The sequence below is a fragment of the Grampus griseus genome (assembly GCF_964374135.1).
Source record: "Grampus griseus genome assembly, chromosome: 14".
Classification (NCBI taxonomy): Eukaryota; Metazoa; Chordata; class Mammalia; order Artiodactyla; family Delphinidae; genus Grampus; species Grampus griseus.
Window position 1 is genome coordinate 51867930 of NC_139008.1, and position 18113 is coordinate 51886042.

Sequence of the window (18113 nt, forward strand, 5' to 3'; positions counted from 1 at the left end):
CTGGGAAAACTGGACAGCTACATGTAAAAGAATGAAATTAGAACATTCCCTAACACCATGCACAAAAATAAACCCAAAATGCATTAGATACCTAAATGTAAGACCCGACATTATAAAACTCTTAGAGGAAAACATAGGAAGAACACTCTTTGACATAAATCACAGCAAGGTCTTTTTTGATCCACCTCCTAGAGTACTGGAAATAAAAACAAAAATAAACAAATGGGACCTAATGAAATTTAAAAGCTTTTGCACAGCAAAGGAAATCATAAACAAGACAAAAAGACAACCCTCAGAATGGGAGAAAATATTTGCAAACGAATCAACGGACAAAGGATTAATCTCCAAAATATATAAACAGCTCATGCAGCTCAATATTGAAAAAATAAACAAACCAATCCAAAAATGGGCAGAAGACCTAAATAGACATTTCTCCAAAGAAGACATACAGATGGCCAAGAAGCACATGAAAAGCTGCTCAACATCACTAATTATTAGAGAAATGCAAATCAAAACTACAATAAGGTATCACCTCACACCGGTTAGAATGGGCATCATGAGAAAATCTACAAACAACAAATGCTGGAGAGGGTGTGGAGGAAAGGGAACCCTCTTTCACTGTTGGTGGGAGTGTAAATTGATACAGCCACTATGGAGAACAGTATGGAGGTTCCTTAAAAAACTAAAAATAGAGTTACCTTATGACCCAGCAATCCCACTACTGGGCATATACCCAGAGAAAACCATAATTCAAAAAGACACATGTACCCCAATGTTCACTGCAGCACCATTTACAATAGCCAAGTCATGGAAGCAACCTAAATGGCCATCGACAGATGACTGGATAAAGAAGATGTGGTACATATATACAATGGAATATTACTCAGCCATAAAATGGAACGAAATTGGGTCATTTGTAGAGACGTGGATGAATCTAAAGACTGTCATACAGAGTGAAGTAAGTCAGAAAGAGAAAAAGAAATATCATATATTAACGCATATATGTGGAACCTAGAAAAATGGTACAGATGAACCAGTTTGCAGGGCAGAAATTGAGACACAGGTGTAGAGAACAAATGTATGGACACCAAGGGGAGAAAGCGGCAGGGGGTGTGATGAACTGGGAGATTGGGATTGACATATATACACTAATATGTATAAAATGGATAACTAATAAGAACCTGCTGTATAAAAAATAAATAAAATTAAAATTAAAAAAAAGTAACACGATCATCTCAATAGATGCAGAAAAAACTTTTCACAAAATTCAACATCCATTTATGATTATAAACCTTTAACAAACTGTGTATAGAGGGAACATACCTCAACATAATAAAGTCCTTATATGACAAGCCCATAGCTGGTATCATACTCAATAGTGAAAAGCTGAAAACATTTCCTCTCAGATCAGGAACAAGACAAGGATGCCCACTCTTGCCACTTTTATTCAAAACAATATGGGAAGTCCTAGCCACAGCAATCAGACAGGAAAAAGAAATAAAAGGAATCAAAATTGCAAAGGAAGAAGTAAAATTGTCACTGTTTACAGATGACACGATACTATACATAGAAAATTCTGAAGATGCCACCAAAAAACACCAGAACTCATTAATGAATTCAGTAACGTTGCAGGATACAAAGTTAATATACATAAATCTGTTGCTTTTCTGTACACTAACAACAAATTATCAGAAAGAGAAAGCAGGAAAACAATCTATTTACAATCACATCAAAAAGAATTAAATACCTAGAAATAAACCTAAATAAGGAGGTAAAAGACCTATACTTGGAAAAGTAAAGACACTGATGAAAGAAATTGAAGATGACACAAACAGATGGAAAGATATACTGTGTTCCTGATTGGAAGAATTAATATTGGTAAAATTGACCATACTACCCAAGGCAATCTACAGATTCCATGTAATTCTTATCAAATACCAATAACATTCTTCACAGAATTAGAACAAATAATTCTAAAATTCATATGGAGACACAAAAGACCCCGACTAGTCAAAACAATCTTGAAGAATAAAGCTGGAGGTATCACACTCCCTGATTTCAAACTATACTAAAAGTGACAGTAATCAAAATAGTATGGTACTGGCATCAAAACAGATACATAGATCAATGGAACAGAATAGAGAGCCTAGAAACGAGCCCACACTTATATGGGCAATTAATCTATGACAAAAGAGGCAAGAATATACAATGGGGAAAAGACAGACTCTTCAATAAATGGTATTGGGAAAACTGGACTGCTACATGCAGAAGAATGAAACTAGATTACTTTCTCACATTATGCACAAAAATAAATTCAAAATGGATTAAAGACTTAAATGTAAGACCTGAAACCAAAAAACTTCTAGAAGAAAACATAGGCAGTAAGCTCTTTGACATCAGTCTTAGTAATATTTTTTTGGATATGACTCCTCACATAAGGGAAACAAAAGCAAAAATGAACAAATGGGAGTACATCAAACTAAAGACTTTTGCACAGTGAAGGAAACCATCAACAAAACAAAAATACTATCTACTGAGTGGGAGAAGATATTTGCAAATGATAAATCTGACAAGGGATTAATATACAAAAAACTCATACAACTCAACATCAAAAAAACAAACAACCTGATTTTTAAAAAAGGGCTAAGGATCTGAATAGACAGTTTTCCAAAGAAGACATACAAATGGCCAACAGACACATGAAAAGATGCTCAACATCACAACTCATCAGGGAAATGCAAATCAAAGCCACAATGACATATCACCTCACACCTGTCAGAGTGGCTATACAAAAGGCACAAACTTCTAGTTATAAGATAAATAAGTACCAGGGACATATGTACAACATGATAAACATAATTAACAGTGCTGTATGTTAAATATGAAAGTTGTTAAGAGAATAAACCCTAAGAGTTCTCATCACAAGGAAAAGGTTTTTTTCCTATTTCTTCAGTTTTGTATCTATATGAGATGATGGATGTTCACTAAACTTATTGTGATAATCATTTCATGATGTATATAAATCAAATCATTATGCTGTACACCTTAAACTTATATGGCACTGTATGTCAATTATATCTCAATACAACTGGAAGAAAAAATTATATAATATGCTTTTTAGATGTATTAGGTTATATATGTAGAGCTTTGAAAATTATCTTTAGTGAGTAGACAATGTTCCACTGAGTTTATGTATAAAACTACTCCCCACTGCTAGATATTTATATGGACTTTCAATTTTTCTATAAAAGATGACTTTGCAAGGAATATGTTAGTGCAAAAAATGATTTCTTCATCCTTTTTAAATCAGAAATTAGTAGTTCAGATATGTAATATAACAACCTATATGCCTGATGGGCATTCCTAACAAAACTTTTTTCCTAATAAGCTTTAAAATAGTTATTGAAGAATAATTAATGGAAAAAATGAGTATCGAGAAAATAAAGCAGAATCAAGAGGGCACATTGGGTTGAATACCGCCTCCAAAAATTCATGTCTGCCCAGAACCTCAGAATGTGACCTTATTCATAAACAGGGCCTTTGCACATGTAATTAGTTAAGGTCTGAGATGAAACCATTCTGGGTTAAGGCTGGCCCTAAATCCCATGACTAGTATGTTTATAAGAAGCGGACAGGACACACAGAGACGAAGAGAAGAAAGGCCAGGTGATGATGGAGGCAGATTGCAGTGAGACAGCTACAAGCCAAGGAACACTGAGGGCTGGGGGCAGCCACCAGGAGGGTCTGGGAGGAGGAAAGGAAGGATTTTCCTAAGAGTCTCCAGAGGGAGCATGGTCCTGCTGACCGCTTGATTTCAAACTTCTAGCTTTCAGAACTGTGAGAGAATAAAAGTTTCTGTTGTTTGAAGTCTACCAGTCTTACTTATTTAGATTTTTTAAAAATACCAACTATTTGGGGGTTTAGTGCCATTTCCAAACGGCTGGTCTCCTGATGAAGAGTTTCCATGTATATTCCTGTTTTTCTCCTCCCTCCTTCCTGCCCGTGTTTTCTCACTTCCATATAGAGTTGAAAGCATCAATTTAGGTATCCCCAAGAACTGCAAAGAAAATGGCGGTTCCTTAGTACAGACTTCCAGATTCTTATTGGCTTTTTAGGAGAACTCTGGGTTTTGTTTGTTTGCTTGTTTGTTTAACCACTGTTTTTCAAGGCATGTGGGTGCCTCAGTGGTGAGCATCAACCATGGCACCTGTGACACCCTCCCCTCCCTCCGTGTGCTCACTCCTGGCCCAGGTTCCCTTCCGTTCCCTACTCTACTGTTTCTACCTCATCAACAGGTAAAGGCAGCAGAAAAATACACGTTCCCTGTTGGCTTTAAAGTGATGCTAGTAAAGATCAACAAATTCTATAACTATGATTTTGGATTAGCTCTTTTAGCTTCTGCCAAATGATTGATCATTTCCCAAACTGCATTTCCAGGAATGCTAGAAGATACAGAAGGTTCAGAGGCCAGATCTTGTGGTTGAATAAGATCGGGAAATCCTCCCGTCTCCCCTCTTCTCAGACATTCACAGAGCATCTCAAGGAACTATGCAATAAATACATGTATAAATTCACTTAGCCTAGCAACTCCCAATGTATTTCACCATAATCCATCCTGCCCCCTTCCCACTAGATCTTTTCTTCTTGGTGTTCTAACTAATATTTTCTGTAGTTCAGAAGAGGTCATAAAAATGGAAATCACTGCTATGTGAATCGGTTTTTCAACAAATATTTGATAGAAAGAATGAGACATTTTAGCATCCACGAAGGACAGGACAAAATGGAAAATCTTTAAATTGTATTGGTAAATTCTGAGGTCATACCCTGCAAATGGCATATTAATAAATGTTGCTCCTCCTCTGGAACCATGTGATGTAAGAAATGGTCAGTTATCTTTGCAAAGAGGTTGGAAAGCAACCCTGTGAAGATACCGGGCAAGTGAACAAGAAACACCCCCACCCCATGCTGTATCTTTAATCGTAAGGGGGGCAGAAAGGGGAACTGGGCGAATAAACAAAGAACCACTTCGCCTTTGCCGACATAAAATTAGCCTAGTTGTAGAAGAGATAATCTATAGCTCTGGAAGCAGTGATAAGCATTGCTCAAGGGACAAGGGACAAGAGGCTCATGAAATACAGCTTGGAGTGACACAAATAGCACACTGGTGATCCATGAACTCTGGAAGCATAGCTTTGACTCTCTTATTTGTTCTCCTCACTACCACTCAGTAATGATAAAAGAAATACAAACAATAAAAACCATCAAAGCAACAGTGAGTGGGAAAAAAGAAATACTGACACTCATTTAATTGTCATCATCTTTGGAACCATCTCCTGTCACCAACAGCAGTGGCTAACAGTGGCAACGTTGCTGTGATAGGTAAATGCCATTGTCAGTGGTACCTGCAACTACAGAAAAAGCAGCAAAGACAACCCAGCACACTGAGTCTCACTGGATTTGACAAAGGAAAATGCACCTTAGCACCCAACCTAGTACTTCTACTGTGTGTGTGTGTGTGTGTGTGTGTGTGTGTGTGTGTGTAAGTGAACGAGAGGACTGTTTTACTCTATGTTCAGTAGAAAACTAATATTACAAAAAATTAAACTCAGGCTTGATTCATGCCTAGTCATTCTTCTTCTAAATGTTACCATTTTTTTTTTCACATTCAAGTTTAGTTTCGAGAGCTGAGAGACTTCATCTCTGTTCTTAAGCCTAGAGATACTTTACATCTAGGCAGCTCAGGAACATAAAGATCTATGAAGAGTTCAGAATCTTCCAGAATCATCTTCGTTTGCTTATCTCTTTGTGTATCTTGGGAGTTGTTATAGTAACGAGAAGGAAAAGTGGAATTCCCTGCCTCTGTCTCCCGAGGGGGTGAGGAATGAAAACAGGGAACTCACAGGAGTGGAAGAGGGTCAGGGTGGAAAACACTGGTTCTGGACCTATCTGCTGTTCAGGAGGGAATGGGTCAGCTCAGAGTTCAAGGCATCTAAAGAGTACCGCATTCAAGAAAGTAGAAGTATTTTGAGCAATTGCAGAAGTACCTAGTTGCCTCATCAGTAGAGATTCATCATCATATGGTGACCTCATAGCACAGAAGCCCAATAAATAAGTGACCAGAAGCTCCTGCAAAAGCCCAAGCCCTCCCTAAAGTGCTGCCTTAACTTGGAAAAGCCATTTAAGAACATTTTTCTTATTGCTATAAAATGACACCACCCACCTGACATTAGTGAGATTTAAAATACATTTAAAAATCATGTAGAATACAGAGCTGCTGGTGCTTAAAGACAATCATAGTAACATTAGAATTCTGAAGCTTCTTAGCAAGCCCAGGATTAAGAGGTTTTTCTTAGGATGATGAATTACTTATGACAAAATAACTTACTGCAGCCAATTAAAGGGTAAAGTTAGGGAGAAGAAAATAGAACCAATTGAGTTTTCTTTAACTCATTAGAAATAAATAAAATGAAAAAAAATTAATGGAGGGCTGTTATGGTCAGGTACTATTCCAAGAGCTCATTTGATCTTCACTTATGAGGAGGGTACTACTGTTATCGCTGAGTTGCAATGAGGACACTAAAACAAAATGTTATGCTAAGTCATCCAAGGTTAGACAGCCAAGGGGCTCCGTCAGTGTTCTTATGTACCTGTTATGTGGCCTCAATGAAATAGCATTCTTTCAGGCCAAGAAAAATAAACAGTCTTTGAATCTCCAACCATTGCATTCATAGAACTTTATCTAGACATTAAAATGTATATGAGACCACTTTAGAAATTAATAGAAAGAGATCTTATGAATAAATTAAAATTTGATTTAAACAATTACTTAAGAAAAAGAGGAGCAACCCAATTTAAAACAAAACAAAACCAAAGGCACTAGAGTATTTTGCAGGCACAGGAATATGTGACAAAAAAAAAATACAAAATGAGTTAAATCTGACTCATAATTGTAAATGCGTGATTTGAAATGACGAGATACCACTTTGACTACCACAGTCCAGAAGTAATAAGTGGAGTCCTGCCATAATGGACAGTGAATTCTCTGTGATGTTCCTGGATGCTGTCCAATGCAATGGGGAAGCTCCACTAAACCTTCACCCCTACTCTCAGATAGTGGTTACACTATTAACGCTGGGTATGTATCCTTCTAGAATTTTTTATGCATTTTATGTACATGTATAAACAGAGAGTTATAGGGCTTTTTGTAAATAATAATGAGATTGTTTTGCAATTTATTTTTTCACTCAGCAATATATCACTGTCATATTCCTATGTTCAAATACTGAGAGCCAAGTTATTATTATTTTTTTAGTGCAAATCACACATTTATTATTAACTCTCTTAATGCACAGAAATTCAAAGTTTAATTTGTCATTGAGAATTTACCTGTTTTTGGTTTTTTTTTTACATCTTTATTGCAGTATAATTGCTTTACAATGGTGTGTTAGTTTCTGCTTTATAACAAAGTGAATCAGTTATACATATACATATGTTCCCATATCTCTTCCCTCTTGCGTCTCCCTCCCTCCCACCCTCCCTATCCCACCCCTCTAGGTGGTCACAAAGCACCGAGCTGATCTCCCTGTGCTATGCGGCTGCTTCCCACTAGCTATCTATTTTATGTTTGGTAGTGTATATATGTCCATGTTATTATTTTTAATGGCTATTAACGCAGTATTCTATAGAATGGCTGTAATGTATTTAACCAATCCCTAGCGATGGATTAGGTTGTTTCTAATCTTCTTTATACAAATAATGCTGCATGCCACTAGAGTATAATTTTAAAAATTGTTTGCCTTTAACAATCTGATTAAAGAAATAATTCCTAGGGTAAGTATTTGGTGGATTATAAAAGCTGGGACTTACTTAGCTTGGTCAGGCCTAAGAGGTCTTACTTCTATAACTGGATCTAAAATTATGGAGTGATTTTAGACAAACTGACCCACCTAAAAGATGAGAAGACATAATTTACCAAATTACTTAGTGCCCTGACAATGAGAATATTTTCCTGAAGGTGCCCAAACTGTTCAACAGGAACAGCACACTGTTCTTGCTGACTAACACTAGGTTTTGAGGACACATCCTCAAACAGGAACCAGATCTTTTCAGTTTTAACGCCAAACACACTGTATTTCAGCTTCTTCAGAATGAATCAGTAAGTCCAGCACTTTCCTTATCAAGGCCTTGGCCTGGGCTGCTTCCCTATCTGGAGAGAAATCCAGTCTACCTCTCTGCTGTGATGTATTATTCATCTTTCAAGGCCCAGACAGCTACTGAAACCTCCCTACTCTGATTAATCACTCCTTGGTTCAATGCTCCAAATACCATCTGGTTACTGCCCTTGGGGCATTTATAGAACAGGTTACACTTATCTACGTATACATATATGCCTGCTTACGAAAATGTATATGAGTACAAGGTTGGAAAATTCTTGAGGTTAAGTGTACATGACTTTTTCAACCTTATATCTCTTACTCAGGCTATTCATAGAGTAGGTACTAAATAATTGTTGAAAATATCTATTCTTTTGAGAAAAAAATATCTTAAATGAATACATGAATGGTATACCATTTTTACTTTTTAAACTAGTAAATGCTAACAAAAGTTATAGCTCATACACTGCTGATGGGTTATTTGTCAACCTGTATCTAAAGCTTTAAATATGTATACACACTTTGATGCAACAAATCCATTTCAAAGAATTCATCTTCAGGAAACAATCACAAATATTTCCAAAGCTTCACATTTAGGGTTCTTAGATGCAATATTGTTTATAAGAAAGAAAAACAGAAATGACTTCAATGTTTCAATAACATGATAAATTACAGCATATATAAAATGGAATCTCATCTAGCCAATAAGAATAATTCATGACATGGAGAAAATACTCTCCATTATGTGAAAAAAAATTAAGTCTCTGAAATATTAATCCAACTGAGTATGTATAGTAAGATCCAATTTTATTAAAATAAAGAGAAGAGATGAGATTGGAAGTAAAGGGACCAATATAGTAACAGAGTTCCCTCTGCACAGTGGATTTATGAATGACCCTTTAAAAATTTTTTATGTTGTCAGAATCTCTTTCTGATACATATTGTACCTACTTTGCCTTTTACAGAATAAAACCTGCTAAACACATTTGCAGAATGAATGAATAAATTCATATTATCTCTCTTTAGCCACATAAAAATCTGATGATGTATATCGACCACTTCCTTCTTTTTTCCCCAGAAAATGCTGGAGTGAAGTGGTGTAGAATTTCATTTTGAACTCTTTCCTATAGAATCAACAAATATCAATGTTCTAGGCAACAGGGACTCTGTAGACTTCCTAATGTGCTGGCTCAGTACATAAATGTTCAGATCTGAATGTGGGTGGTTAGTTAAGCAGATGAAATACAAACGCATTTTGGAAATCAAGAGGCTATGAAGAAGATCAGAAATGTGGAAAAAGTTCCCATATTCTTATTTTGTTACTTTCAGGTAAGTCCCTTAAATAAACCCTCATCATGTCTGCCCTCGGTTTCTTCACATATAAAAGAAATGACTGATAATTCTGAATAAACAGTCTTTGAATGTCACATCTGAGGTTAAGATGTCAACTGCAGAATCCCATCAAGGATAATGTAGTACAGAAATTTCTGATGCTTCTGACAGAAATACTACAATGACACTGTTAGGAAAGAACACTTGCAAGATGATTTTTGGAGATTTGAATCAATACTTACATAAATATTGACACTAGTAATAAGCCACATGATAAACACAGACATTTCTTCAGCATACACCTACATATATTCACATCCATTCTGAACAGTTTCACATTTCTGGATTCTATGTAATGTGCTTGGCACAAAGTAGGAGCTCAACAAACTATACCTTTTCCTTTTCTATTCATTGCTCTCTCTCTCTTTTTTTTTTTTTTTTTTTTTGTGTGTGTGTGTGCGGTACGCGGGCCCCTCACTGCTGTGGCCTCTCCCGTTGCGGAGCACAGGCTCCAGACGCGCAGGCTCAGCGGCCATGGCTCACGGGCCCAGTTGCTCCGCGGCATGTGGGATCTTCCCGGATCAGGGCACGAACCCGTGTCCCCTGCATCAGCAGGCGGACTCTCAACCACTGCGCCACCAGGGAAGCCCCTCTCTCTTTTTTTTTAATCATCTTTATTGGAGTATAATTGCTTTACAATGGTGTGTTAGTTTCTGCTTTATAATAAAGTGAATCAGTTATACATATACATATGTTCCCATATCTCTTCCCTCTTGCATCTCCCTCCCTCCTATTCTCCCTATCCCACCCCTCTAGGTGGTCACAAACCACCAAGCTGATCACCCTGTGCTATGCGGCTGCTTCCCACTAGCTATCTATTTTACATTTGGTAGTGTATATATGTCCATGCCACTGTCTCACTTTGTCACAGCTTACTCTTCCCCCTCCCCATATCCTCAAGTCCATTCTCTAGTAGGTCTATGTCTTTATTCCTGTCTTACCCCTAGGTTCTTCATAACACTCTATGACATAAATCACAGCAAGATCCTTTTATAACCACCTCCTAGAGAAATGGAAACAAAAACAAAAATAAACAAATGGGACCTAATGAAACTTAAAAGCTTTTGCACAGCAAAGGCAACCATAAACAAGACCAAAAGACAACCCTCAGAATGGGAGAAAATATTTGCAAATGAAGCAACTGACAAAGGATTAATCTCCAAGATTTACAAGCAGCTCATGCAGCTCAATAACAAAAAACAAACAACACAATCCAAAAATGGGCAGAAGACCTAAATAGACATTTCTCCAAAGAAGATATACAGGTTGCCAACAAACCCATGAAAGAATGCTCAACATCACCAATCATTAGAGAAATGCAAATCAAAACTACAATGAGATATCATCTCACACCAGTCAGAATGGCCATCATCAAAAAATCTAGAAACAATAAATGCTGGAGAGGGTGTGGAGAAAAGGGAACACTCTTGCACTGTTGGTGGGAATGTAAATTGATACAGCCACTATAGAGAACAGTATGGAGGTTCCTTAAAAAACTAAAACTAGAACTACCATATGACACAGCAATCGCATTACTGGGCACATACCCTGAGAAAACCATAATTCAAAAATAGTCACGTACCAAAATATTCATTGCAGCTCTATTTACAGTAGCCAGGACATGGAAGCAACCTAAGTGTCCATCATCGGATGAATGGATAAAGAAGATGTGGCACATATATACAATGGAATATTACTCAGCCATAAAAAGAAACAAAATTGAGTATTTGTAGTGAGGTGGATGGATCTAGAGTCTGTCATACAGAGTGAAGTAAGTCAGAAAGAGAAAAACAAATACCGTATGCTAACACATATATAAAGAATCTAAGGAAAAAAAGAAGAAAAGGTCATGAAGATCCTTTTCTATTCAAACAGCCCATTTCCCTGGAGTAAATTAGAGTTTCGTTTGAAAAGGAACACATGTAAAGGCAAAGCCTTTTAAGTCTTCCAACATATTTGTTTATACAACTGTCTTTAAAACATATTAGGTATTATGCACTGCCTGCTTCCTAACTGCAAGTATGTGGAACCTGATTTTATCCATCTGCTGATGCCCTGTGGCCATCACATGCTTCTTAACACCCATGCAGATCTCCCTGGCTCTTTTCTGACCCGTTTACCCAGCCCCACAGCACCCAGTCCCAGACTCTTCCATGTGCTCATTATCTGTTACTCTGTGTTGCAGTTTCTAATAGACTTCCTTTTCCACGAAAAACAAAGGGAAGGGGGAAGGAATCTTTACTCTTGATTTCTCAACTGAAAAATCCTTGTGGCTGACTTTACTTTTTGAACCTGCAATCAAGTTGTTAATGTTGAGCATTAGTTGCAGAAAATCTGCCCTCCAGAGAAGTCTGCATTGTTAAAAACACACAACAAAATAACCTAAAGTTCCCCAAACAAGACTGTGATGTGTTCCAGTATAGCACAGAAACTAGATCTTCATCTAGAGCCAGATACATGTGTGTGCATGTATGCCTTGTTATGTTATATACTGTAATGATGAGCGCACATTTCATAAGGCTGCTATGAGGGAGACAGTAATGGTACCTTTACTCTACAGGCCAGGAAATGAGGTGTTTGAAAGGTGATGTCACTGTCTCATGGTCACTCAGCTAGCAGTGGAGAGTCAGGACTTGAACACTTGTTAATTTGATGTACTTTGTGTACTGTTTCCTGGTTCAACAGACTCTGAAAATATAGAGGATCTTTGTTTCCTTTTAATGTTCTTGGCACAGTGGGGGTTATGAAAATTAATATGTTTGGGTTTAAGCAAAATCCTATGACTTGGTCCAACTTTTGATGCTTCCCATTGATTAGTATAACCAAAGGTGGTCTTTTATGGACTGATGGCTGGATTTTGTGTGAGGATGAACTCTCCTGTGATTTGGAAAAAAAAAAAATCCAGGCATGTTGATAGTTGAGTTCAATTTAAATCTTTTTAGTGAAACCAGTTGACAAGATATCTAAGGTTTTACATCATTCATGTCTTTCCCCACTTTGAGTGATGGTGTAAATATATTTTTCACAAATGTATTTGTGAAAGTTGAAAAACAACATAAAATTACAGCATTTTAAAATAAGAAAGAACCTTAAAGATAATCTAGACTTGCCCTTTCATTTCTTACTAGGAGACCTGAGGTTACTAATTATCCCTGATTTCTTCAATACTATAGGGGTTGGCAGCATTGTCAGCAAAAGACTTTTTAACAATTGTTGAAATAGCTTATAATTGTGCAATTGAGGGGGAAATACACACACACACACACACACACACACACACACACAATATTCTAAAAGTTTAACTAACCTCCAAATCCATCAGGCACATATGTTTTAAGAACAATATTGCAGAAAATTGTTGGCAGTGATAAAGGTTTATTTCCCTCGTTTCGAAGAGAAATGTGTCGATAGCCTGCTTGGAGGCCATCCAGTGGCAGAATCCTCTGGCCGATCAGTTTGTTGTTGTCATCATACACTGCAAGTCTCAAGACTGCCAGGTCAGGGAGGATCACCTGCAAACAAGAAATGGTACTTTTTGTTGCTTTTTGGAATGCAGCTCCCAAGAATTACAACTCTAGGAATCTGGAATATATTCATAATGTTCTGAAAGGCTTCTTTATGGTGAAAATAAGCCAATGGTCAATTTGCATTCTTAAAGCATACTGTATAAGCTACAATGCCCAAGCCATTGAGAAAGGCAATTGGAACAGGTTGGAATTCATTTCCTGGAAATCATTTCCTGAAAATTTTAGATGGAATGAATGGATGTGAAAGATGATTACTCCAACCCTTGGCATCTTTCCCCATCCCACCCATGTAATGGATGAGCAAAAGGAGACCCTGAGAAATAAAGTGACTTTCCTTTATGTCAGAGATGGCCAGTGACAGCTGGGCCTAGATACTGGGGCTCCTGATTTCTAGTCCTGTGATCTGTCTACTACCTGGGCTGCTTCTGACATCAAACTCTGTTTTTAAGAATATGGAAAGTATCTTTGAAGAAATACCTCATGTATAAAAGACAATCTATATATAAATTTAGATTTCCCCTTTTCCTTGCACACCTCAGTTTTTAACACATTTTGGGATATTAAATAGAGTAAGATGGGGCAGCTAGAAGCATTAACATAGGGAATTCCCTGGCAGTCCAGTGGTTTGCACTCTGTGCTCTCACTGCCAAGGGCCCAGGTTTGATCCCTGGTCAGGGAACTAAGATCCCGCAAGCTGTGCAGCACAACAAATAAAACAAAACAAACAAAAACAGAACAAAACAAAAAACCACCAACAAAAATCAACATTAACATATACCCAAGACATCTACTCTTGCCATCCCCAAACCTAATACATGGCCATAACATCTGAGCTCAGATAGCAGAAGCCCTATTCAGATATTAAAGAGCAACATGACAAAAAAAAAATCCTATGTTTTTTAATCAAGAATGCCTATTTAGGGCTTCCCTGGTGGCGCAGTGGTTGAGAGTCCGCCTGCCAATGCAGGGGACACGGGTTTGTGCCCCGGTCCGGGAAGATCCCACATGCTGTGGAGCGGCTAGACCCGTGAGCCATGGCCGCTGGGCCTGCGCGTCCGGAGCCTGTGCTCCGCAATGGGAGAGGCCACAACAGTGAGAGGCCCGCGTACCACAAAAAAAATAAAAAATAAAAAAATAAAAAGAAAGAATGCCTATTTATTGGCTATGAGCCGCTAAGATATCTCGTCTGATTTGAGCACTATGTCTAAAGCTAGACAATGAACTGGCTGCTTAGTTATGCCTAGAGGTTTTAATTTAATTCCAACTTCATGAAGATGAACAGGAGAAACCAAGATGAAATGCATCCAACTTCAGTCACTATGTTGTTCCTCACGTGGTGAATGGGGGCTTACCTTGTGAGATTAGCGCAATGAACAAAAACAATACCAGCGAGAAGGAAACTAAAGTTAAAGCACTTGGTATCAATGAAAGGCAACGTATTGTAACTTCTAAAGAACAGGGGAGGATGCAAAATTGGCGTCTTGTTTCTGGGGCCAGTAATACTGCATGAAAAACCAACTCTGATATTTCCCTATGCGTCAAAAACAATGCCTGAAGCCAGCTTTCTGAATTTCTAGAAATGTGTGTAGGGATTATTCATTATGTTCCAAAACTCTGACCATACTGACAACAGATCCAGCTATAACAAATTGAAAAGCACGGGAAGAAAAATAGACACATCACAGCTGTGTATGCAATTCACACTACACTCTGATTGTAGAAGAGAAAGTGAAAATGGGGGGAGGGTGTTGCACGGATAATGGTATTCACGTAACAGGGAGCGCCTACATGTCAAAATGGCTTGATTTATTGAACTATATTGATCTTCTGTAATATGCTTTCTGTAAACAAGTTAGCCAATTCTGAGGTTGATAATCCCTATTTTTGTTAAGATAAAAAGCTGATTATCTGTGTTGCATGACATACGTATGTCATGCAACACTTGGAAAACCTGTGCCTGAAGAAGAAGCAAGAAAGCATTTTGGTTGGATAACAGAACAAGTGAGAAAGAAACAGGCATTTTTGAGATAGCACTGCCAATGCATGGATTTTTCAATACATCTTCCATTGATGAAAGAGAAGCAACTGGAAAAAAAATGGTTACAAGATTAAGGGCCTCCCCAGTGGTTCAGTGGTTAAGAATCCACCTGCCAATGCAGGGGACACGGGTTCGAGCCCTGGTCCAGGAAGATCCCACATGCCGTAGAGCAACTAAGCCCGTGCACCACAACTACAGAGCCTGTGCTCTAGAGCCTGTGAGCCACAACTACTGAAGCCCACATGCCTAGAGTCCGTGCTCCACAACAAGAGAAGCCACCACAATGAGAAGCCTGTGCATCGTAACAAAGAGTAGCCCCCACTTGCTGCAACTAGAGAAAGCCTGCACATAGCAATGAAGACCCAATGCAGCCAAAAATAAATAAATAAAACAAATTTTAAAAAAATGGTTACAAGATTAAAAACTGCATCATTACAGAGAATGACTGATTGGTCTTAGGATCAAGGTATAATAAGGAGATAAAAAACAAAAAGACAAAAACAGCACACGACCCACAGGACCTTGGGTAGCAATGGGGACCACACTTTCTGGAGGCACAGGACAATACCAACTGACCCATTTAAGGACATTTATTGGCCTCAGTCTAGGTGCAACATCCTACCCATCCTCTTGGCTAAAGGAACAGTGCAAGTCACCAGCTGCCACAAGGGCAGGGAAGAGCTCTCCCACATGTGATGCTGTCCACCTGTAGGGCTCCCTCTGAGTAGACTGCTAACCTGGGGTTTAGGCACTGCCATGTGGGAGGTGGGCTCCTCCAAGGAGGAAGGAGAGCCAAGAGGAGGACAGGGACAAACTGAAACAACAATCATATGATGGCTGCAGAACTCATGCATTAGAAGAACACATTTAGGGTTGAATAACTGTCCCTATATCATGTAGTGTCTCTACACTAAAATGTGGTTCCCAACTTAGTAGAGTGAGTCTGACACATTGAAAATACCCTACCTTCCGAAATACAAATGACTCTTCATTGTAAACTGGATTGAGTCCATTGTTCATCACCATGCGTGTTCGGAATTCCTTCCGGATAGTGTCGGTGGGCAACCCATACATATCCACTTCTACATATGTGCCAATTTTTTTATCTGATAAGAACTGACCTGATATGACCTATAGAAATAGGATGAGAGAGAAGTAAAGTCAGTGTAATCATCAGTAGCAAAGAATAATCTGGAAGGAAGAGATTCTCTGTTCATCTTTAGAATTTTTAATTAGCTATGGAAATAATGTATCCATTTCTTATTAAACTAAAACATGGTTGAGCAAACACTGCATGCAAAAAACTATTCTAGGCAGAGGTTCTGCCTCCGAGAACTGCCTAGAAAAAGAAAGAGGGAACTATACATGAATCATCTATTACAAAACAATACTGTCCACAGCATCTTCACCTAAGTGCCCACACCTATGAAATGAAGCAATGGATTCAAATATGCCCTAAAGTCACTTCATAGCTCTGAAATTCTGTCACGCCACACTTTTACTGAATTCTTTCAAAAGTCTTGAGACACACAGAAAGAAAAGCAATGCTAAACTGATGTTGACAATCTTCATACAGGACAGTGCTATTTTTTGTAAAGACCAGTATTAAATTTTATCTATTTTAAAGTTATGGAAAGACTATTTTTCATTTATTTTCCAAATGACTACAGCCATTTATTAGGTTTTTTCATGTTATCTAATAGCTAATAATTGTGAAACAGTTTTTCGAGGTATAACTGACATAAAATAAACTGTACATGTTTAAAGTGTACAATGAGATCAGTTTTTACACATGAGCACATCTGTAAAACTATCACCACAATTAAGACAATAAATATTTTCAACAACTCCCAAAGTTCCTTTGTGCCCTTTTGTAATTCATCCTTTCTTCCATCTCTGTCTAGAGGAAACAACTGATTTACTTTCTGTTACTATACATTAGTTTGCATTTTCTAGAATTTAGTATAAGTGGAATCATATAGTAGGTATCTTTTCATTAATAAGCTTTAGTTTTTATAGCCGTTTTTGCTTTACAGCAAAGTTGAGAAGAAAGTACAGAGTTCTCATATACCCCTGTCCCCGTACCCACCACTTCCCCCACTATGTGTATCTCGCACCACAGTAGTATACTCGTTGCAATCGGTGAACCTACATTAACACTTCATTATCACCCAAAGTCCATAGTTTACATTTAGGGTTTACTCTTGGTGTTGTACATTCTATGGATGTGGAAAAATGTATAATGACACGTATCTACCATTGTAGTATCATACAGAATAGTTTCACTGCCCTAAAATCCCTTGTGCTCTGCCTGCTAATCCCTCCCCCCAACTCCTGATCTTTTTTAGCATCTCCATCGTTTTGCCTTTTTCCGGAATGTTATATAGCTGGAATCATACAGTGTGTCACTTTTTCAGACTGGCTTCTTTCACTTAGTAATGTACATTTAAATTTCATCCATGTCTTTTTATGACTCAATAGCTCATTTCTTTTTAGAACTAAATACTATTCCACTGTCTGGATATGCCACTGATTATTTATCCATTCACCTGCTAAATGGCACCGTGGTTACTTTCAAAATTTTGTCAATTATGAATAAAGCTGCTAAAAACATCCCTGTTAAGTTTTTGTGTGGACATAAGTTTTCAATTCATTTGGGTAAATAACAAGGAATACAACTTGCTGGATCATATAGTAAGAGTATGTTGAGTTTTGTAAGAAACTGCCAAACTGTTTTCCAAAATGGTTTCATCATTTTGCATTCCCACCATCAATGGCCAAGAGTTCCCGTTGCTCCACAGCCTCTACTGGATACTTTTTTTTTTTTTTGTGGTACGCAGGCCTCTCACTGTTGTGGCCTCTCCCGTTGCGGGTCACAGGCTCCGGACGCGCAGGCTCAGCGGCCATGGCTCATGGGCCCAGCTGCTCCGCGGCATATGGGATCTTCCTAGACCGGGGCATGAAACTGTGTCCCCTGCATTGGCAGGAGGACTCTCAACCACT

The 18113-nt window shown here is 38.1% G+C and overlaps 1 protein-coding gene across 1 annotated transcript in view; it reads right to left on the bottom strand.

Moving 5' to 3' along the window:
• The window catches only part of PLCB4 (phospholipase C beta 4), a 420519-nt gene that overhangs the window by 36089 nt on the left and 366317 nt on the right, over positions 1–18113 (bottom strand). The window contains exons 26-27 of the mRNA XM_082670036.1: positions 16077–16241; positions 12853–13057 (exon numbers count right to left, since the gene is read on the bottom strand). Of these exons, the coding sequence (XP_082526162.1) occupies positions 12853–13057; positions 16077–16241 (370 nt within the window). The remainder of the gene's footprint in view (positions 1–12852; positions 13058–16076; positions 16242–18113) is intronic.